The sequence below is a fragment of the Carcharhinus amblyrhynchos genome, chromosome 22, assembly GCF_965287045.1.
Source record: "Carcharhinus amblyrhynchos chromosome 22, sCarAmb.v2.hapA, whole genome shotgun sequence".
Lineage (NCBI taxonomy): Eukaryota > Metazoa > Chordata > Chondrichthyes > Carcharhiniformes > Carcharhinidae > Carcharhinus > Carcharhinus amblyrhynchos.
Window position 1 is genome coordinate 40,268,760 of NC_137345.1, and position 22,861 is coordinate 40,291,620.

Consider the following 22,861-nt stretch of genomic DNA (forward strand, 5'->3'; position numbering starts at 1 on the left):
GATCGGGAACCCTAGTTAACAAGGGATAACAATATTATTACCTTGTCAAAAAAGAAACGAAAGCATTCATAACTTTGATCACCTGGCTCATTCCCCAATATAAGATCTAATATGGCTCACGAATGTCTCTGTCTCTGGCAGACTGGTTCTAGTTGCTAAAAGTTGATCAGTGTGTCTTTTCTACATAGAATTGTCCTGGGTTTGAATGGAGTGGAAGATCAATCCTGTCTGTGTTAATACAAAGTCTTAGAACAGATGGTGGCCTTGAAGAATGGAAAAAATGTAGGAAGGAATTTAAGGAAGGAGTTAGAAGGGACAAAAGGGGTCATGAAAAGTCCTTGGCAAACAGGATTAAGGAAAATCCTAAGGGAGAGAGTTGGTCCACTCAAAGAGAGTGGAGGGAATATATGCTTGGAACCAGAGGAAATGGGCGAGATACTAAATGAATATTTTGCCTCAGTATTCACCAACGAGAGGGAGTTGATGGATGAGGAGCCCAGGATAGGGTGTGTAGATATTCTGGGTCATGATAAAATCAAAAAGGAGGAGGTATTGGCCATCTTAAAAAACATGAAAATAGAAATATCCCCAGGGCCTGATAGGATTTACTCCAGAATACTTAGGGAGGCAAGGGCGGAATTTCCTGGAGCCTTAACAGAAATCTTTGTACCCTCATTGGCTACAGGTGAAGTTCCAGAAGACTGGAGGATAGCCAATGTTGTTCCATTGTTTAAGAAGGGAGAAGGAATAATCCAGGAAATTATAAGCCAGTGAGCTTTACATCAGTGTTAATCAGGGAAATTAAGAACATAAGAACATAAGAAATAGGAGCAGGAGTAGGCCATCTAGCCCTTCGAGCCTGCCCCGCCATTCAATAAGATCATGGCTGATCTGTCGTGTCTCAGTTCCACTTTCCCGCCCTCTCCCCATAACCCTTAATCCCCTCTCTTATCAAGAACCCATCAACCCGCTTCTGAAAGATTCTTAGGGACAGGATTTACACACATTTGGAAACTTATTAGTGATAGATAGCATGTTTTTATGGAGGAGAGGTTGTGCCTCATTAACTTGATCGAGTTTTTCAAGGAAGTGACAAAGATCATAGATGAGGGAGAGGCATGGATTTTGTATATATGGACTTCAGTAAAGCCTTTGATAAGGTACCTCATGGTAGACTGGTACAAAAGATGAAGTCACACAGGATCAGGGGAGAGCCAGCAAGATGGGTACAGAACTGGCTTGGCCATAGAAGACAAAGGGTGGCAATAGAGGGGTGCTTTTCTGAATGGAAGGCCGTGACTAGCGATGTTCCACGGGGATCAGTTCTGGGACCTTTGTTGTTTGTAGTATATATAAATGATTTGGAGGAAAATGTGGTTGGTTTGACTAGTAAGTTTGCAAACAACACAAAGGTTGGTGGAGTTGCAGATGGTGAAGAGGATTGTCAGAGGATACAGCAAGATATAGACCGGTTGGAGACTTGGGCAGAGAAATAGCACATGGCGTTTAATCCGGACACAGTGTGAGATAATGTATTTTGGAAGGCCCAATGCATGTAGGAATCATACAATAAATGGTAGAACCCTTAGAAGTATTGACAGGCAGAGAGATCTGGGTGTACATGTCCAACAATCATTAGAAGTGGCAACGCAGGTGGATAAAGTCGTCAAGAAAGCATACGGCATGCTTGTTTTCATTGGTCAGGGCATTGATCGGCTTGTCATACTGCTGCTGTACAGAACCTTAGTTCGGCCTCATTTGGAATATTGTGTACAATTCTGGTTGCCACACTACCAGAAGGATGTGGATGCTTTGGAGAGGGTACAGAAGAGGTTTACCAGGATGTAGCCTGGTCTGACCTATGAGGAGAGATTGGGTAAACTCGGTTTGTTCTCTCTGGAATGACAGAGATTGAAGGGTGACCTGATGGAGGTCTACAAGATTATGAGTGGCATGAACAGAGCGGATAGTCAGATGCTCTTACTTACGGTAGAAAAGTCAAGCACTAGGGGACATAGGTTGAAGTTGCGTTGGGGCAAGTTTAGAGGAGATGTGCGAGGCAAGTTTTTTACACAGAGGGCAGTGAATGTCTGAAACGCAGTGCCCGGGGAGGTGATGGGAGCAGGTACGATTGCAGCATTTAAGGGGAAACTAGATGAATACATGAACAGGATGGGAATGGAAGAATACGGACTCCATCAGTGCATACGATTTTAGTTTAGGCAGGCATCCTGATCAGCGTAGACTTGGTGGTTCTCAGGCTTGGAGGGCTGAAGAGCCTGTTCCTGTTCTGTACTTTCCTTTATTCTTTGATGTCTTTGAGAGACCACAACAAGGTGTGTCAAGTGAAGACCGAGACAAACATGAGAGCCTAGCAGTATCAGAAACAATTGGGAAAACAGTACCCGAGTACAGTTGAGAACGTTCAACATCGAGTCAATCTCCAAATACCCCATGCCTGTATTACTCCGTACCTGTATTACTCCGTACCTGTATTACTCCGTGCCTGTATTACTCCGGACCTGTATTACTCCATACCTGTATTACTCTGTCCCTGTATTACTCCGTGCCTGTATTACTCCGGACCTGTATTACTCCATACCTGTATTACTCTGTACCTGTATTACTCCGTACCTGTATTACTCCGTGCCTGTATTACTCTGTACCTGTATTACTCCTATGCGTGTATTACCCCATGGGATATCATTCCTTTTCTAGGATGCATCCAGGCACTTTGGTGGTTGAAGTCACAAGTGTAGGCAACTTATACTCTTAATTACTGTCACGACCAGTCCCCAGGTGAGGTTCTCCAAATACAAGATCCCTCAGTTTTCTAGGACTCTCCATCCCCTCTGCGGGTCCTATCTCAGCACGAGTCCCAGTTTGTTAACCTCTGGCTGTTATGCCTCTGGGTGAGGAGTGGTGCACTGGCTCCCCTTCTTTTTTCCAAGCCTTTGATTGATCACAACGAGATTGATGAACATAAAGGATTCATCCCTTTGCAGTCACAGTTTCCTAGTCCTAATGTTTATGTATTAAAGGAAGCCAATTTAACCAGGCTTCCTTGAGTTAAAGAAAGAGTGAGTTTATTAATTATTAAGTGAGAGGAAAATTATAAAACACATATTCACACAAATTAGAAATGAGAACTGAGTCCAATGTAAGCTTTTTAAAGAAGTACACAAAACAGTTCTTGGTTTGTCCCTGAGGAGTGGGTGCTGATGGAACACTGCGATTGCTATTTTTGTGAATTCAGTAGCACTAACTTCAACAGGTGAATAATCAGTTCCGAGATTTCAGTGTTTAACTGAGAAGTTATCCTGCCTTCTTTTCAGCTATGGTTTTGCTGATTTGACTTGCTTCAATAATCAGAGAGATAGATATATCTGTAAAAAAACCTTTGCAGGGGTGTCTGCTGCTGGCTGACGTTTTGCCTTTGTGTCACACACGCTCTGACACCCCCAGCACCACTCGACACACAACCAAACTTTGCAGCCGGCTTTTGTTCCAGTCATCGTATATTCTCAGGGGCAGAATCCACATCCCAGTGTGGAACATAGCTTTCAGGATCATTCTTGCTGACATGATTATTACCTCCACAGGAGATGACCATTAGTTTCATAGAATCACAGCATCCCTACAATGCAGAAGGGGCCCATCCCCAGACCCAGTCTCTATAACCCCATGTGTTTACCTTGCTAATACTCTGACACTAAGGAGAAATTTAGCATGGCCAATCAACCCAAGGACATCTTTGTGCAGTCTCTGCATGGCTTGCTTTTTATCTTGAGGTAGGTATCCTTGTCTGAAAACAGGGTGTGATTCCATTGTCTATGTGACTATCATCCTGCTCTCTGCCTTTCAGATGACTGCAGGTTCACATGTGCCTGTGAAGTTCAGTGATGTCCGAGGAAATCCATAACCCAATATTAAAAAGGCTTTCTACTGACTTTTCACTTCCCAAATCTCATCTCCATGGCAACATGGATCATGTAGGCCCCGTATCCAGGTAGAAATGCTAAACCACAACTCTATTCTCCCCTGGAGTTAAACAGGCAGTCTGATTCTCTGTTGGAGACTAACAGTTTATCCAAGGCAGCTCAGCTGTCAATCTATTGTCTATAGGTGTGAATATCTTTCATTTTCCTTCCAGTAAGACAACCTGCACCACCCTCTCCCCTCGTCACCAACCACCCCCTAACCTTTAACCTATAACAACTTTGCAGGCTTGCTGCTTCAACACCACCTCCCAAACCTGTGATCTCTACCACCTAGAAGGACAAGGGCAGCAGATACATGGAAACACAATCACCTGGAAATTTCTCTCCAAGTCACTCACCAATTGGAACTATGTTGCCATTCCCTCACTGTCGCGGGTCAAAATCCTGGAAATCCCCTCCCTAACAGCATTGTGGTGCATCAGCACAGTATGGTTCAAGAAGGCAGCTCACCACCACCTTCTCAAGGACGTTTGGTAGGGTTCTGAAGGTGGCTGGGTACCATCAGAAATTTCAGACAATACAAGGCTCACAAAGCCAGTGTCAGTTTAAAAACGTAACCTTTATTTTGACCAGCAGTCACCAGGAGAAATCATCAAAGGATCGGGATAACTCCCGAGATGGAGCTGCTGGACCTCTCCAATGAATTGTAACATATACAATTCAAAACAGATCAATTATAGCTTTTCTTATCAATTACTCCTGCCTTTCATTAGCTTCAATTCAATCATCTTCAATATACATAAGTCAACAATAATAATATACTTCAGCCAATTGCATCTTACCCTCTGGCATAACAGCATTTCATTAGTCCTTAGAATCCAGACATTCCCTCCCTTTTGGCTATCTCAGCATCCTCTGTTGCCTAGTAACACCAGATGCTAATCACACAGTTCAAAGTGAACGTTCCCATATGTGCCCCTCCAGGTCACTGCCAAACCAGATTAATGCATGATTCTAATCTGGGCATGCATCCATCTTATCTGGACAGTAAATAAACCTTACTCATGAAGTTTGATTAAGTGTTCTGAATGTTCTCACCATCAGAAACTCTGCTGATAAAGACTTGCATATTTCCAAGATTTCAGTATTCCCTTAGAATATAGCTTTGTCCAAATGCCCTTTACTATGATGCTTTGCAGCAATCTGCCTTTGGCTAAAGTGAACAATGATTCTTAAAAATACATTAATACATTCAAAATATCAGCATATATCTTTTTAAATCATAATTGCTTGTTTAAATCTCTTACCACATTTCATACATGTGCAAACTGTTTTTGTTAACTTCTAATGCTAACAGGTTTGTCTGTCAGTGTCTTAATATGTAATGTTTAAAAATCTTCACTAACCTATTAGGATTTCTTCCCCTTACAAGAACAATATTAGGGATGGACAATAAATGCTGGGCTAGCCCATTAGTTTCTTTAAATGTGCATGTGTGCATTTGTGAGTGTGTGTACATATTTGTATCCTTGTGTATGTATGTGTGTGTTTAAATTTGCATACACGTGTGGGTATGTGTATATCTGTGTTTGTATTTGCATGCACACGTTGCGTGTATGTGTGTTTGTGTGTGTCTGTGCATGCCTGTGCGTAATCACCTCTACTGTAAAGTGTGACGTGTGGTGAAGGTAGGGTTTCGGCTAGTCTTTATGTACCTCATAGGCAAACAGTCAATTCAAAGTGCACATGGCTCTCAGTGGGGTAGCCCAGGCTTGTAGTCCAGCATGAATCAATGTTTTCAGGCAAGGAATGGGAACAATAGCACTAACTAACACTGCAATGGTGGAAACTAAGCTCTCTATAATACTGCACTGGCTTCATTAGTTCTTTAACTCCATAGCAATGATCTATAACCTTTCACTCCTGTTATTTCATGCTCTTGCTTGTTAAAATTGTCCTTTATTGTTCTTCCAGCCTGACATAACAAACCCTTCTCTGTTCTCTTTGCTTGCTCTCATTTCATTGCTCTCCGGCGGGTAAGTGACCTTATATTCATTGTATGTTAAACTGAGCTGTAAACAGATCATAAATCATCAACCCTTCTGGGGACTGGTGTCCAATATAACCCAGACAGATGGGATAAATGCCAACAATGTGCCTTGAGTGAAGTGGCTTTAACCACCTCAATCTAGTTTCAGAATCTTTAATTCAAAATGATTTTGGCAATCTCACTTAGAGCACACCTACACATTGCCTGTAGTAACAATAGCACGCTTTTATATTCAGCCTTCAATACAGGAAAAGGATCTTTACAGGAGCTTTATCAGGCAAACATTATCACCAAACTGCATGAGCATGTGAAAAATGCCAAACTGATGTATTAAGAACGTCTCTCCGACGGTTTGTGTTAAGAAATCTGGGTTGGGCAATATCTAACTGTGCCATAACTGGTATTCACACGCTGGGCTAGATTAGAAACCTGGCCTCAGGATTGTACTGCCAAGTTCTGACCCAGTAATGCTTGATTTCATTCCTTTATTCTTTCATGGGATGTGGGCCACAGTGGCTGGACCAGCTTTTGCTACTCATCAATAATTGATCTTGAATTGAGTGACTTGCTAGGCCATTTTAGATGGTAGTTAAGAGCCAACCACATTGCTGAGGTTCTGGAGTCACACATAGGCCAGACCAGGTAAAGGACGGCAGATTTCCTTCCCTAAAGAATACCAGTGAATGAGATTAGTTTTCATTAATAATCAATGCTAGTTGTCATGGTCACTATACTCCAGATTTTATTAATTCAATTTAAATCCTACCAGCTGCCATGGTGGAATTTTAACTATGTCCGCAGAGCATTAGCCCAGATCTTTGGATTATTAGCCCAGTGAGATTACCACTGCACCATTGCCTTGTCAGTGCAGGCACTGGAAGGCTAATTCTCTGATAGTGTTCTCTCAGCAGGAAATCTCTCATTTCTGAGCAAAGTCCTAATGACCATGCAGTGTGAATATGGGACCAGGAGGAGGCGCTCTGTCCCTCAAACCTATATTGCCATTCAGTTAGATCACGCCTCACCTGAACCTCAACTTCATTCATCTACCTTTCCTCCGTATCCCTTCACACTCTTAAGGAACAAAAATCTATTGATCTCGATCTTGAAACCTTTAGCTGCACCCTCAGATTCTTTGAAGGGTGCGACTCTTTTGAAGGAGCGATTTGTGTGGAAAAGCACACCTGACAAAGGACTGTCTCTAAGTTTAAGGTTATAGAATTCTTACAGTGCAGAAGGAGGCCATTCGGCCTGTCAAGTCTGCACTGGCCACAATCCTACTCTATCCCCTAACCTCACATATTTACCCTTCTAGGTCCCCTGACACTAGAAACAATTTAGCATGGCCAATTAACCTAACCTGCACATCTTTGGAATGTGGGAGGAAACCGGAGCATCTGCAGGAAACCCATTCAGACACGGGGAGAGTGCGCAAACTTACGTTTCAATACAACAGAGGAAGTAGTTTCCCTGTGTCTCCCCCCAAAATAATCATAACATTCCAAACGCCTGGGACAGATTACCCCTCAATCTGTCGAGGTTAAGTGAATATAAACTAGGTTTAGGCAACCTGTCCTCAATCGGTTGTCATTCTAAGGTTATTTTTTGCCAGTTTTACAGGATGGGTGGCACAGTGCTTAGCACTGCTGCCTCACAGCGCCAGGGACCTGGGTTTGCTTCCCAGCTTGGGTCACTGTCTGTGCGGATTCTGCACGTTCTCCCTGTGTCTGCGTGGGGTTCCTCCGGGTGCTCCAGTTTCCTCCCACAGTCCAAAAGATGTGCTGGTTAGCTGCTGCAGTCCAGCTAGTGTAGGTACACCCACAGTGCAGTTAGGGAGAGTGTTCCAGAATTTTGGCCCAGCGACAGTGTAGTAATGGTGATATATTTCCAAGTCAGGATGGTGAGTAACTTGGAGAGGACCTTCTAGTTGCTGGTGTTCCCAGCTATCTGCTGCCCTTGTCCTTCTCATTTGTGGGTTTGCTCTCAAGTGTGTCCAATTCTGGCCACTACATTTTCAGAAGGGTAGCAGGAACTTGGAGAGAGTGAGGCAAGATTCACTAAAGTCATTCCAGAGCTGAGGAACTTCAATTATGTGGAGACACTGAGAGAGGCTGAGATGATCCACATTACAACAAAGAAGAATAAAGGGAAATTTACAAAGGATTTCAAAATGATGAGTTTCTTTGACAGTAAATAAAAAGAAATTATCTGTGCTGGTGGGTGGATTGTTAATCAGAAAACTCAGATTGAAAGTAATTGACAAAGGAAAGTGGAGGTGAGATTTATTTCTTGCTGTTATAATCTGGAAAGCACTTTCTGAAAAGGTGTTAGAAGCAGATTCAGTACTCATTTTCAGAAGAAAATATATTTATTTTATCTGCAATGGAGAAATGTTTGGATGGGTCATTAAGCAAAAGGAGAAGGGGACCGCAATCAATTCTGGGTGGCACAATGGCACACGGTTAGCACTGTTGCTGCCTCACATTGCCAGGGACCCAGGTTTAATTCCTGGCTTGGGTCACTGTCTTGTGGAATTTGCACATCCTCCCTATGTCTGCTTGGGTTTCCTTTTGATGCTCCGGTTTCCTCCCATAGTCCAAAAGACGCGCTGGTTCGGGGCATTGGCCATGTTAAATTCTCCCTCAGTGTACCCAAACAGAGAGGGACAACTAGGGGATTTTCACAGTAACTTCATTGCAGTGTTAATGTGAGCCTACATGTGGTGTTAATAAATAAACTTCAAAAACTTTAAACCATGTGAGGGATGCAATACTTGGGTGGAATTAATTGGAACTCCACAACGTAAAGTATGAGAGAAGGGAGCGCTCCTGAATAGACTCAGCTGTCCGGTGGCGACATGAAGACACGCTAATGAGAGAGTTACAGCTTAGCTGTATCTCTCCCTTCAGTGAATCCATATGTCAAAATGCTCTAACAGATTAAAAATACATGTCAGTGGATGTTCAGTGAATGAAACAATAGTGACAGTGTATCGCAGAAAGCCTGAGAGAATACACTCACAGGGCTGAACTGACAACCTACAATCAATGAAGAGTTTCTCATCTCCTTTCAGCTTGTATTGCTTAGCTGTGCACCAGTCCTTATTTGATGAGTTGGCAGAAACAGTTTTTACAGTGGGAGCACGCACAGCGATGAAGGGAGGGCAGAAGGGAGAGATGAGGAGATTACTTTGATCAAATTTAAGGCATTTGAAATGACATTGTGATGTACGTGCAGAGAAGCATTTCCTCTTGTGGGCAAGAGTATAACTGGAGGCCATCAATGTAAGATAGTCACTAAGAAATCCATTAGGGAATTCAGAAGAAAACCTCTTCGCCCAAGGAATTGTGAGAATGTGAACTCACTGCCACAGGACGTGGTTGAATTGAATAGAATAGAGACATTTAAGGAAAAGTCAGAGAAACATATGAGGGAGAAGGGAATAGAGGGTTACAATGGTAGATTTAGATGAGGAACAAAGGGAAGAGGCTCAAGCAGAGCATGAATGCCATCAAGGACTGGTTGGACCGAATGGCCTGTTTCTTTGCAATACATCCTATCCGATCATACCAGTAATACGAGTGAGTGTTCAGGGCAATAATCTAATGTTGCTTCCTCCTCCATCTTAGTGAAAGTGTTATCTTGTTTATTTTCAACTGATTAATGCCCCAGTTTCAATAGCAGCAATAAGTCAATACATTCAACATTCATGCCTTAGTATCCGATAGGATCAGTTCGTTTTCCTACTGTTCTTCCTCCATGGGAAGGCTGTTTCATTAGGGAATGCATTTGGAGTGATCTTGGGGGCGATCTTGAGCCCGCATTCGCCGTCTGGACAAATGCCGGCGAGGGTTCAACCTCACAGATGGCGCCAGTGAGTTCGCGATTTTGGATCTTCCCAGCTCCACACTGGTGACATCATCAAGTTCATGTCTATAGTGGGCGTGAGCCTGCTTTACATGCATTTGAATAGATTTTAGTATAATTAACCCCCCATTTCACCAGATAGTGACCCCCCCCAACTGCTACCCCCTCCCCCACCCCCGACCCCCGCCCCCCGCCATATATTGACACTGTGCCATCGGTGCGGTTTTTAATAGGTTCACCTTGATATGAATTGGTTGTGGGGGTCTCCCCGGGAGTGCAAAGATGGGCTGTGGAGGGGAGGTTTATTATTTAAACATGGTGCTCCAATCTCTGTGCAGCTAGGTTTTTCCAGTGTATTACAGCCCCACTCTTCTTGTAAGATGCTGTGAAATGTACCCCCTTAATTTTTTTTGGCAGAATGTCATAAGGTCTATGGAGAAAACCAGCCTGTCTCTTTGTTGTTTCTTGCTGTAAACAACACTGCCATTTTTTGGTAAGACTTAGCCCACTGTTTTGAATTATTTCCTTGCTGGTTAATGTTTAAAATTAAGCTTTGATGTAATAATGGACTTCATTGTTCAATGGAAGTGGAGATTCCTTGGTTCAAAGGATTGACACATGTTTAAATCCATTCCCAAGGGACTATTAGTGCAGCATAGAATATTTTCCCACAAATTGCCATTGACTTAGCACAGTTTACTGAAAAGCAGCACACTTACTCTCAATTTATCCATTGGCTTTGTAGGCTCTAGTTCTCAGGCTGTCCAGTTACTGGTGATCTTGTTGCCTATGTTACATGGTTCTGAGGGGGTGGCGGAGATCACCAAGCAGAGGGTCTGGTCTGGCCCTTTGGGTCCTGCCTGCAGGGACCAATGCCTTTGGCAAACTAAGGTGCGGGATAAAACAGCAAGGACAAGTCCAGGGCTTGTGGATCAGTGGATCAGCCAATCTCCAGCTAAATTACTGCGGTCAGCTCCTGCTAGCTGGGGGTTGATGGTATTTATCTTTTTATACTCTCGCTTAGATCAGCGTTTGAGCTGTTTTGTTGACACTTGTGGAAGTGCCTCAGAAGAAGAAAATGGGTTTGTTGTCTTGAAGAAGTTGTACCTGGCACTAGCTAGGTTTTTTTGTACAATCCAAGTTGAGCTCCGAGGCAAACTCTACAAGAGAGATGGGTGCTTAGGGGATTTCAGCACACTATACTCAGAGAAGAGACATGAATCTTGGGTAGATGTAGCCACATTACAGAGGTCACACTGATACTGATGTGATACAAACCAGTCAGTTCAAAGCATTTGCCACTCACATTTTTCACCCAGGAATGAACTGTTTACTGATATTCGTGCTGGGAATTACACGGGGACTGGGTACACCACAGCAAGCACTGGGCTGATATCCAAGGAAGAAATGGATTCAATCTCCATGCTGACTGAAATAGTTCTTGGGGCCTTTCCCACTGAGCAAACCATCCCCAGACTACACGATGCTACATGAAGAGGGGGAGAGGCATTAGAAAAGGAACATACTGGGGATTAACTAGTTATTTTAAATGATGTAAATGTAATTGTATACAAAGTTCATTTGACATTGACACGTTCTTTCTCCTTACTTTGGCCCTGGGATCCTAAACAGTTCTCATTCTCAATGAGTGAATCTACACCTACTAAAATCTCTCTTCCCTGTCCCCACAGCGTGCACTGCTGGAGCAGAAACAGAAGAAGAAACGCCAGGAACCTCTGATGGTTCAGTCCAACACTGAGGACAAGAAGCTGAAGAAGACCAGGACTAAACGCTCCGATGAACAGGCCCCACTGGTCGAAGCAAAAGCTGCCAACCAAAGTAAGACATGTTGGTCATGCAATTCATTGAATGGGTGAGGGCATCGCAATCGGGGAGCAGGCAGGAGAGGAGCACAATGTGTCAGTCTGTGTGGACATTCCCAAGCTGTATAGTAATAGGGAAATTGAACGTTTGAATGTCTAATTGTGACATATAGTTATTCAGTAATGTTGGAGCCTGTTCTAAAAACTGGAAATAGCAATGCCGAGCAAGCTACAACTGACCACTCTGAAGCCAGAGGAGGGAACTGCTATTCATGGTCACTGATTGGAAAGTATAGGTGTGTGATAGCTGTGATAACAATAGAGTCAGGCTCAATGTTGGTTTCATCCATGGTTCAAATATATGTTGGTTCTTGTTGTCTAGATTCACACATCAAAAATAGGCACTTGCCAAACAGAACTTAAATACTGTTGAAAAGTCAGACATGCTGCTGGAACTTTTCACCTTAAACTCATCAGGACAAGCACAAGAATGCCAAATTCCAAACGATCATGACAATTTAAATTACAGGAGAAAGGTTGCTGATTGGTTAGCAAATTGACTCTAATTGATCAAAGTGGAAGAGGCAACAGAGAACTCCAAGATCCGAACTCCATTGCTGTGCCTCAGCCAATCAACATCCCTTTCTTTGACAGAATGAATTGTTGTGGTTGTTTGAAATTTGGTATTCTTGTGTTTGTCCTGATGAGTGCAAGATGAAAAGTTTCAGCAACATCTCTCCCCTTTCAGTAAAAGTAAGAATAGTTAAGCTACATTACTTCTGTCTCTTACTCTGTAATGCGGTAACCAATATGAGCCACGTCCTCTGCAGATTTCTTTGAAAATTTCTTCAGGAAGTTTCTGTGTGACACCAGGATGGCAACGAGATCCTTGTCCTGGTGCTTGCCCCCTGGATCAACTCAAAGGGGTGGAGCTTGGCTTTGCTATGCAATATAATGTAAAATGGATGATAGTGAGTAAGCAGCCCGTTTTATAACTCTCTTCATTTTTATTTCCTATAATTTGAGTAAGAATGAAGTCAATATAAAATTTCCAACTTGTTATCTTTCATTTTACATGAAGTCAAATTCTACCTGAATGTTTGAACCAGGCCTGTATCTGTACAGTGTCTCCTAGAGCCACTGATATGATTCAGCTGTCTTTGGTCAGGGAAGTTACTTTAAGTGTTATAAAAGTGTTATTTTTCCATTTTCTTCACCTGTTACTAAAATGGGGAAGAATACACATTCAATATCATGTCAGAACCGCTACACTGCATCCACAACATTGTGCACATTGAAAAATGCACAGAACTCATCAGCACACACAGGAAAGGCATTCATTCTGATACTTCCTCTCTGATGTTGTGAAACGTGTCCTTCCATCATGGACTCTAGGCATTGTCGTGGTCTCACACTGTCTATGCCAGCATCTATATTGAGGGTCTCGATGTAGATCCCAGTGGATTGATCTGTATGTTATCCATACGAAGGAAGATATTGAGAATTAGGAGGGTTCTGGTTGACACTGTGACATGAAGTTTATTACTAGCAACAACTATAAACAGCTCTGCACAGGCCTTGATCTAGCCTGGGCCCTAACAATCACGTAGGTTAGTTACTTGACGATGTGTCTCATAAGATATATATGGAGTATTACTGATACAGAGTCTCGGACAGTCTGCAATAGTGATCTCAGTCATCAGTAAACATTTAACATGGAGGCGCTACCTTTTATCCTGTAGTTTTTAATCACAGTGATGCCATAGTCACGTCAGTATGCAGCTTCGTAAAGGCACATCATTGTCCGCATTAGCATTTTTACAATAGCACAACTAGTATGAAACTTGGTTCAAAGACTGTACATGGTCTGGTATCTGCTTAACACTTGCTGATTAGTACTACATGCATACAGGTTACAGAGTAGGCATGAGAGCGAGAGAGAGGATCTGACACATGACATGACTGGTGTGAAGGGTGCATCATCAGCATCTACACCCTACATTAGCATATCCCATTTGTTAACCCTTTATGCTACACGTAATGTCCCTAGGATTGACAAAGCCACTAACACTCAAATGTCCAAGCTTAGACATGAAGAATGGGGACAAGCTGCCAGATGTTTTCCAGTGCTGTGGCATTGTAACCCTGATGTAGAGATGCCGGCATTGGACTGGGGTAAACGCAGTAAGAAGTCTCACAACACCAGGTTAAAGTCCAACCGGTTTATTTGATAGTAATCCCACAAGCTTTCAGAATCGCTCTTCCTTCTCTGATCAGAACCTTCCACACACCTGACAAAGAAACACCATTTCCGAAAGCTTGTGGGCAAATAAACTGGCCGGACTTTAACCTGGTGTTGTGAGACTTCTTACTGCATTATAACCCACCATGGGATGGGCAATGTGCACCAGTGATGGGCTCTGATGATCCAAATGACCCTTTATCTATCTTTCTTGAGTGATCATGTTTTCACATCTCAAGGGGGAGATGGGAGAACATTAGATCCCTCCGCTCTGGGACTCAAGTTGCACATGATGAAAAGTCAAGGGTCCTCTTGGGGCTCAATGAGATCATCCTGTGGGTGGTCACGAAGGGGTAAGAACGCTTCCGGTTCATGTTGAGCCACATCTGGAAAAGGTCATCGAAGCGTACTTGTAGCTGAATTTAATGCAAGGTATAAACTAAAAGCAGGTCGCAAAAGAGATTTTATTTTTACACAGTGAATCGTTATGATCTGGAATGTTCTGCCTGAAAGGGTGGCAGAGGCAGATTGAATAGTACTCTTCAAAAAGAAATTAGATAAATACTACAAAAGGAAACAACAAAAATACAGCGGTGTGGGAAAACAGCAAGGGAAATTTTGGCTGACTCCTTCAATGAACCAGCACAGGCACAATGGGCTGAATGGCCTCCTTCCATGCTATAGCAGTCTACATTCTATAGACGGTGCCTTGTTATGTAGGTGAACGAGGAGCAGATGAATAGTTTTGTTATGAGGAGCAAAGCTTTGCACACAGATGTGTGATTTCTTACCCCACAGTCATGACAGGATTTCTTATCCTTACTGCTGTATCCCAATTTTATTATATTAGAAATTGTCATGAGTTTGCATATTCCATGTGACCAACCCCCCCCGACCTCCCACCCCCCCCCCCCACACCCCCCACCCCCCACCCCAAATGTCTGGTGAGAATAAAGGCTAAAGGAAAAGCTGCAAATGCTGAAATGAAGGAACAAAAGTGGTGTGAGCACGCGGCTGGCAAGTCAGTGCCTGTGGAGATAGTGAGCAAGTAAAATGGGTGACACGGTGGCACAGCGGTTAGCACAGCGCCAGGGACCTAGGTTCAATTCCGGCCTCAGGTCACTGTCTGTGTGGAGTCGGCACGTTCTCCCTATGTCTGCGTGTGTTTTGTCCGGGTGCTCCGCTTTCCACCCACACTCCAAAGATGTGCGGGTTAGGAGGATTGGCCATGCTAAAGTGTCCCTTAGCATCAGGGGGACTAGCTAGGGTAAATACATGGGGCTACGGGGATGGGGCCTGGGTGGGATTGTCGTCGGCACAGGCTCAATGGGCCAAATGGCCTCCTTCAGCACTGTAGGGATTTTATGATACAGGTATAATCCAACGCTAGAACAGAAACTGAAAGGTAAACAAGCATTTCAGTAAGGTTTGGAGAAAAATGAAATGGAAGAAAATAACAGTTAAATCACAGAGAGGGAGCAGTGACTGAAGGTCCTCCGAGTTATTTGATAAAAGAGGGAATTTCACTGCTTTTCTGCATTACTTAGATTTCAGCAGTACATATTTAATAGGATTTCTGCATTTTTTTTACAGTGTGTGCATTGTGAAGTGACCAGTGGCATGTCTATTCCATGTGTATAACAATGTGTTTAAACTCTACCCAGTGCTTCTGAGCTCCTGCTTTAGATCCTAAGCCATAGGATGCAGTGCTTATCAAACCTTTCCTCAATGTGTGTCAATCAGCTACCATCATCATTCCCGACCCCCGTGAACCCCACTCCGAGTCCACCAGCACAGATCCTCAGTAATTCTCCACTCCCTCCCTGGCATAGGCCTTCCTGCTCTGCAGATTCCCTCTTGGTTGTTCTGGAAAGTCTCTCACCGATGACAATGCTTGCTTTCTCCCATCCGGGCCTACGCACAAACACAAGAAGGTGTCGCAGAGAAGAAGCTAAAGAAAAAGAAACCAAAGTCCGAGACAGGAGATCTGGAACCAGAGAAAGACCCGTACGCCAAATTCATCAAAGACCCCAAGATGAAGAAGGAGAACCCTGCCTCCTATTTCACTGTGGATAAAGTATCCAAAAAACAGCAACAAGGTACATCAGCCACACACACAACACAGAGGGCGAGGTCTCCACATGCCACCATTTAGAAAATTAACCCCAATGTGTGAATTATCTATACTAGAACATTTTATAAATTCATTCATGGGATGTGGGTATAACTGGCTAGCCAGCATTTATTGCCCATCCCTAATTGGCCTTCATCTGAGTGTCTTGTTAGGTCATTTCAGAGTCAACATTGCTGTGGATCTGGAGTCGCATGTAGGCCAGACCAGGTTAGGACAGCAGATTTCCTTCTGTAAAGGACATTAGTGAACCAGATGCATATTTGCAATTGTTGAAATGGTTTCATCATTTTTTTTAGATTTTTATTATTGAAAACACTGGTTTACTAGTCCAGCAGCAATATCACTGCCCCATTGCCTCCCCTGTGATAATCAAAGAACTTGGATTTATTTAGCACTTTCATGATCTCAGTTCATCCCAAAATGCTTTGTGGCTGGTGAAATGTATTCACTGATGTGAGGGAAATGCAGCAACAAATCTGCACAAAGCCACCTCAGTGACTATCAGCAGATATTCTGTTTCACTGATGTTGGTTGGGGGAGATGAATATTGGCCAAGACATCAAGGAGAATTCCTTTCCTCTTCTTCAAGTAATTCCATGTGACCATTTACAGAAACGGGATCTCAGTTTAATATCTCAGCAGAAAGGTGGCACCCCAATAGGGCAGCACATCCTCATTACTTGAACTTTGGCCCCTTCCAAACAAGACAGAAAGATTCCAGAAATATGTACTTGGTTCTCTGCCATTTTTGAAGGAGTTCCAGCTGCCTCCAGTGAGGATTGGAGCAGGAGGTTACAGGAACCCTGGGGAATTGAGGGTCAAGAGCTTCTTCTACACTTTCACTTACCTGGGCTAAATTACCCTTCAACAAACCCGTCCCTCATAACATCTGTACCCAACACATCACAACAAACCCGTCCCTCATAACATCTGTACCCAACACATCACAACAAACCCGTCCCTCATAACATCAGTACCCAACACATCACAACAAACCCAATCCTCATAACATCTGTACCCAAAACATCACAACAAGCTCAACACTCATAACATCTGTACCCAACACATCACAACAAACCCGACCCTCGTAACATCTGTACCCAACACATCACAACAAAGCCAACCCTCATAACATCTGTACCCAACACATCACAACACACCCAACCCTCATAACATCTGTGCCCAGCACATCACAACAAACTCAACCCTCATAACATCTGTACCCAACACATCACAACAAACCTAACATAAGAACATAAGAAATAGGAGCAGGAGTAGGCCACCTAGCCCTTCGAGCCTGCCCCACCATTCAATAAGATCATGGCTGATCTGTCGTGGCTCAGTTCCACTTTCCCGCCCTCTCCCCATAACCCTTAATCCCCTCGCTTATCAAAAACCCATCAACCCGCGTCTTAAAAATATTTAGCGAGGCAGCCTCCACCACTTCAATGGGCAGAGAATTCCAGAGATTCACCACCCTTTGAGTGAAGAAGTTCCTCCTCAACTCCGTTCTAAACCGCCCCCCCTTTATCTTGAGGCAGTGCCCCCTAGTCCTACTGTCCTTTCTGAGCGGGAAGAGTCACTCCACCTCTATCCTATCCATCCCATTCATCATCTTATACGTCTCAATGAGATCTCCCCTCATTCTTCTAAACTCTAACAAGTACAAGCCTAGTTTATTCAGCCTTTCCTCATAGCTCAACCCCCTCAACTCCGGCATCAGCCTAGTAAACCTCCTCTGCACTCCTTCCAAGGCCAAAATATCCTTGCGTAAGTATGGCGCCCAAAACTGCACACAATACTCCAGCTGCGGCCTCACCAATGCCCTATACAGCTGCAGCAAGACTTCCCTACTTTTATATTCAATCCCCCTCGCTATGAAGGCCAGCATCCCATTACCCTCATAACATCTGTACCCAACACATCACAACAAACCCGACCCTCGTAACATCTGTACCCAACACATCACAACAAACCCGACGCTCATAACATCTGTACCCAAAACATCACAACAAACCCTACAGTAATAACATCTGTACCCAACACATCACAACAAACCCTACAGTAATAACATCTGTACCCAACACATCACAACAAACCCGATGCTCATAACATCTGTACCCAACACATCACAACACACCCGACCCTCATAACATCTGTACCCAACACATCACAACAAACCCAACCCTCCTAACATTTGTACCCAAAGCATCACAACAAACCCTACAGTAATAACATCTGTACCCAGTACATTGCAACAAACAGATTAACTTCACTTCAAAGTACAAATGCAAGCATATTGTTTCACTGTACAGATTGTGTCAGCTCCATTTCACTCCTACCTGCTTTCTGTTGGGAAGTCTGAATCTGCATTCGCAGTGGACAATGGAATCAAATACAAATGTGTTTGGTGCTCATACATTTAGCTTTGTCTTGCTTTAAGAGACTAACAGAACAAAAATGCTTTCCTCTATTTCACATTTAACCATCTTGCCAGTCACCCTCATCCCCATTGGCCAATCTGCAATTTCTTGCCCTTGGAATTTGGGAGCCAAAGAATCACAAAGAATCAGTAAGAACACAACTGTTTGGGGAAGCTTCCAGATTTCCATTACCCTTTCCTCAGTTCCCTCCTCAATGATAAAGTCATCCCACCATGCTGTGGACCCACCCCAGCAGAGGCAATCTATTCTACCTGAACCTATGATCTATAAATTATACTAAGATCTGTGTGAGTACTGCGTTGGGAGATTGTGTCTAGCGAATGATGTATAATTTGGGCAAATGCAGGGTAATGTGCACCAGTTGAGTGAATGCTCAAATTTCCCACGCCTTTACGGTAAAAGCTTCAAAATTATGTACCAAAAATAGAGATTTGCACATTTGTGCATTAGGGATAATTAGGTATTGAGGTGCATGCAAACGGCCATTGGATTTAAGATTAGGTGAACTATTTTAGCCTAATACAAGACTTCATCCCAGTCTTTTTGACAGCTGTGTGAGGGGGGATTCTATTCAGACTACACATCAAGGACAGTTAATCCTTTTATACTCACTTTAAATTTTCAATCAAACTGTCAACTCAAAACTCCAGCAGAGATAATTATGGCTTTTGAAACTCAGACATGCATTCATGATAACATAATAAAAGGCAACAAAGACCTCTACTGAAACTGCATGAATCGATGGTAATGTTTTTCTACCTACACCTGTCAATCAAAGCAGTCCAGCAGAGGGTTTTTAAGTTCTCACTGACAGAATAAGCCTACATTTTTTCATGTTTAAAGGGCAGGGGATTTAAAATAAATGCTGGACCATGGCACTTAAACTGATCTTGTCTTCTTTCCTGCAACAGCAACCACATCTGTTCCATCAATTCATGACCCCCACACTGTGAGATAAGGCCTATGGAGCAGCCAGAATGGGGTCTGATGGACCTCAGCACTAGGTTCAAATGGTCCTGTTGAGTTTGCATTCTCTCCTGATTCTCCTGATTCATACTTGATCCCCTTCCCCCAGCCTGTAATAATTGGATCTGCTGGATATGGGAATGGAACTTCACATCCAATTTCCAGGCACCATTATTAAAGTTTCTGGATCTGGGCCAACTCTGCAAAACCCTGGCCCAAGATTTGACATGATGGGACATTATTTAGAGTCACAGTATGGAGGTAGGATTCTTTAGTATGGATCACACTATTGTTTATGGTGGCTAGTAAAGGATGTACTCGGGGTGAGTGAGATCCTGAGGGCCATCTAAGGAAGTGTGGAGTAGTTACACTGAGCCAGAGTAAATAACTACTGTGAAAACCCAGAAACCATGGCAGCTAAGAATTAATACACTTGTATCAATTCATATACCACCCCAAAGGAGCTGTTCATTGGGTCTTTATTCATCACATCGGAATATTTATAATGTGAGCTGTTTCCAACATGATACAATAATTCACCTCCATTCAGCTGCACTGACACTGCAGTCTCCGTATCCGGCACTGTGTTTATTTGTTCTTAAATGTCTTTATGCTCTTTCCCTTTAGAAGAGAGTGAAGATGAGGATGATAATGAAAACAGGGTGGAGGAAGACCTTTTAGAGGCAACTTCTACAAAACATACTAAAAGGAAGATTCTCAGGGAAAAAAAGCCAAAACAGAAAGGTCAGGCAGATTTTGGGGTCACATTTAAGGATGTGTGTGTGTGTGTGTGTGTGTGTATGCGTGTGTGTGCACGTATGTGTGTATGCGTGTGTGTGTGTGCATGTATGCGTGTGCGTGTATGTGTGTGTGTGCATGTGTGTATATGTGTGTGTGTCTGTGTGTGCATGTATGTGTGTGTATGATTGTGTACATGTGAGTGCGTCTTTGTTCATGTGTGTGTGTGGCTGTGTATGTGTGTGTGTCTGTGTGTTTGTGTGTGCATGTATGTGTGTATGATTGTGTGCACATTTGCGCATGTGTGTGTGTCTTGGTTCATATGTGTGTGTGTGTGTGTGTGTGTGCGCCAGTATTCTTGGTTGTATGGGGTTATGTAGGTGTGTTCCTGAATGTCTGTATATTTGTGTATACGACTGTGATGTGTGTGATCAAGTGACATGCATGCACATGAGTATTTGTGTGTGTGTGTGTGAGTGCATGTGAGTGCATGTCTGCATGTGTGCATGTGTTTGTGCATGTATGCATTGTGTGTGTGCATGTGATTGTCTTTGTGTGTGTCTGTGTCCATGTGTGTCCTTCTGTGTGTGCACATGTGTGTGCGTGCATATGTGTGTCTTTGTGTACATGTGTGCATACATGTCTGTGTGTATGTGTGCATGTATGTGCATGTGTGTGTCTGTGTTCATGTGTGTCTGTATGTGTGTGCATGTGTGTTTGTGTGTACATTTGTGCATGTGTATGTGTGTCTTTGTTCATGTGTGTGTCTGTGTTTGTGTGTGTGTGTATGATTGTGTGCACATTTGTGTGTGTGAGTATGTCTTTGTTCGTGTGTGTCTGTGTGTCTGTGTTTGTGTGCATGTGTGTGTGTCTGTGTGTTTGCATGTTCATGTATGTGTGTGTATGATTGTGTGCACATTTGTGCATGTGGGTGTATCTTGGTTCATATGTGTGTGTGTGTGTGTGTGTGTGTGTGCCAGTATTCTTGGTTGTATGGGGTTATGTAGGTGTGTTCCCGAATGTCTGTATATTTGTGTATACGACTGTGATGTGTGTGATCAAGTGATATGTGCGTGTAAGGATAAGCTAAACGTGATGTGTGTTGGTGCTTATGAAAATCTATATTAAAATATATAAAAAAGGCAATATTAGAATAATCATGGGGGATTTCAATTTGCAGGTGGACTGGGGAAGTCAGATAGGTAGTGGATCCCAAGGAAAGGAATTTGTGGAATGTCTAAGAGATTTTTTTTGGAGCAACTTGTAACAGAACCTACGAGGGAACAGACAATTCTGGATTTGGTGATGTGTAATGAGGCAGACTTGATTAGGGAACTTAAGGTGAAGGAACCTTTAGGGAGCAGTGACCACAATATGTTAGAATTTACTCTTAAGGTTAACGTGTAGGTTCAGTTGGCAGTTAGGACGGCAAATGCAATGTTAGCATTCATGTCGAGGGGGCTAGAATACAAGAGCAGGGATGTACTTCTGAGGCTGTATGAGGCTCTGGTCAGAAGCCATTTGGAGTATTGTGAGCAGTTTTGGACCCCATATCTAAGGAAGGATGTGCTGACCTTGGAAATGGTCCAGGAGAGGTTCACAAGAATGATCCCTGAAATGAAGAGCTTGTCATATGAGGAATGGTTGAGAACTATGGGTCGGTACTCGTTGGAGTTTAGAAGGAAGAGGGGGGATCTTACTGAAAATTTGCAGAATACTGCGAGGCCTGGATAGAATGGACGTGGAGAAGATGTTCCCACTAGTAGGAAAAACTAGAACCAGACAGCACAACCTCAGGCTAAAGAATTCTTTAAAACAGAAATGAGGAGGAATTTCTTCGACCAGAGAATGGTGAATCTGTGGAAGTCTTTGCCATAGAAGGCTGTGGAGACCAGGTCATTGAGTGTTTTGAAGACAGAGATAGATAGGTTCTTGATTAATAAGGGGATCAGAGGTTATGGGGAAAAGGCAGGAGAATGGGGATGAGAAAAAAATTAGCCATGATTGAATAATGGAGCAGACTCAATGGGCCGAGTGGCCTAATTCTGTTCCTTTTTCTTATAGTCTTATGATGGGAAAATATGTTTGCAGAAGTCCATGTTGAAGGTGTTTGGGTGTGTACAATGTATGTATTTAGAGGCTGTTATGTCGTTCTGCTTCTGAAGTGTCAGCATCCCAGACAAACATCTGTATTTCACTAACATTTACCAAGTATTGTGATCATGTGTTTTTTATGACATTGAGGGACTGATATTGACTGAGATAAGTGCCCTACACTTCTTCCAATAGTGCCATGGAATCATTTCACCCACCTAAACAGGCTTAATGTCTCATCCGTAAGGCAGAGCAGTACACCCTCTGTATCGCACCAGACTGTCAGCTGTCATCCAGCCCAGCCCAGCGTTCAAGCCCAGCTGGGGACTTGAAGCCAGAATCTCCTGTTTAAAAATAACAGTGCTACCAACTGAGCCATGGCTGACACTGTTGTTCCAGGTATCTCATTGATACATTTATTTTACGTAAGTAGGCTTACATTAACATTGCAATGAAGTCACGGCGAAAATCCCCTAGTCGCCGCACTCTGGCGCCTGTTTGGGTACACTGAGGGAGAACTTAGCATGGACATTGCACCTAACCAGCACATCTTTGGAGTGTG

General features: G+C 43.3%; 1 protein-coding gene across 1 annotated transcript in view; it reads left to right on the top strand.

Moving 5' to 3' along the window:
* The window catches only part of LOC145356921 (uncharacterized), an 89,247-nt gene that overhangs the window by 35,195 nt on the left and 31,191 nt on the right, over positions 1–22,861 (top strand). Inside the window, exons 3-5 of the mRNA XM_080209922.1 lie at positions 11,550–11,697; positions 15,855–16,022; positions 20,095–20,211. Coding sequence (XP_080066048.1) covers positions 11,550–11,697; positions 15,855–16,022; positions 20,095–20,211 — 433 coding nt within the window. The remainder of the gene's footprint in view (positions 1–11,549; positions 11,698–15,854; positions 16,023–20,094; positions 20,212–22,861) is intronic.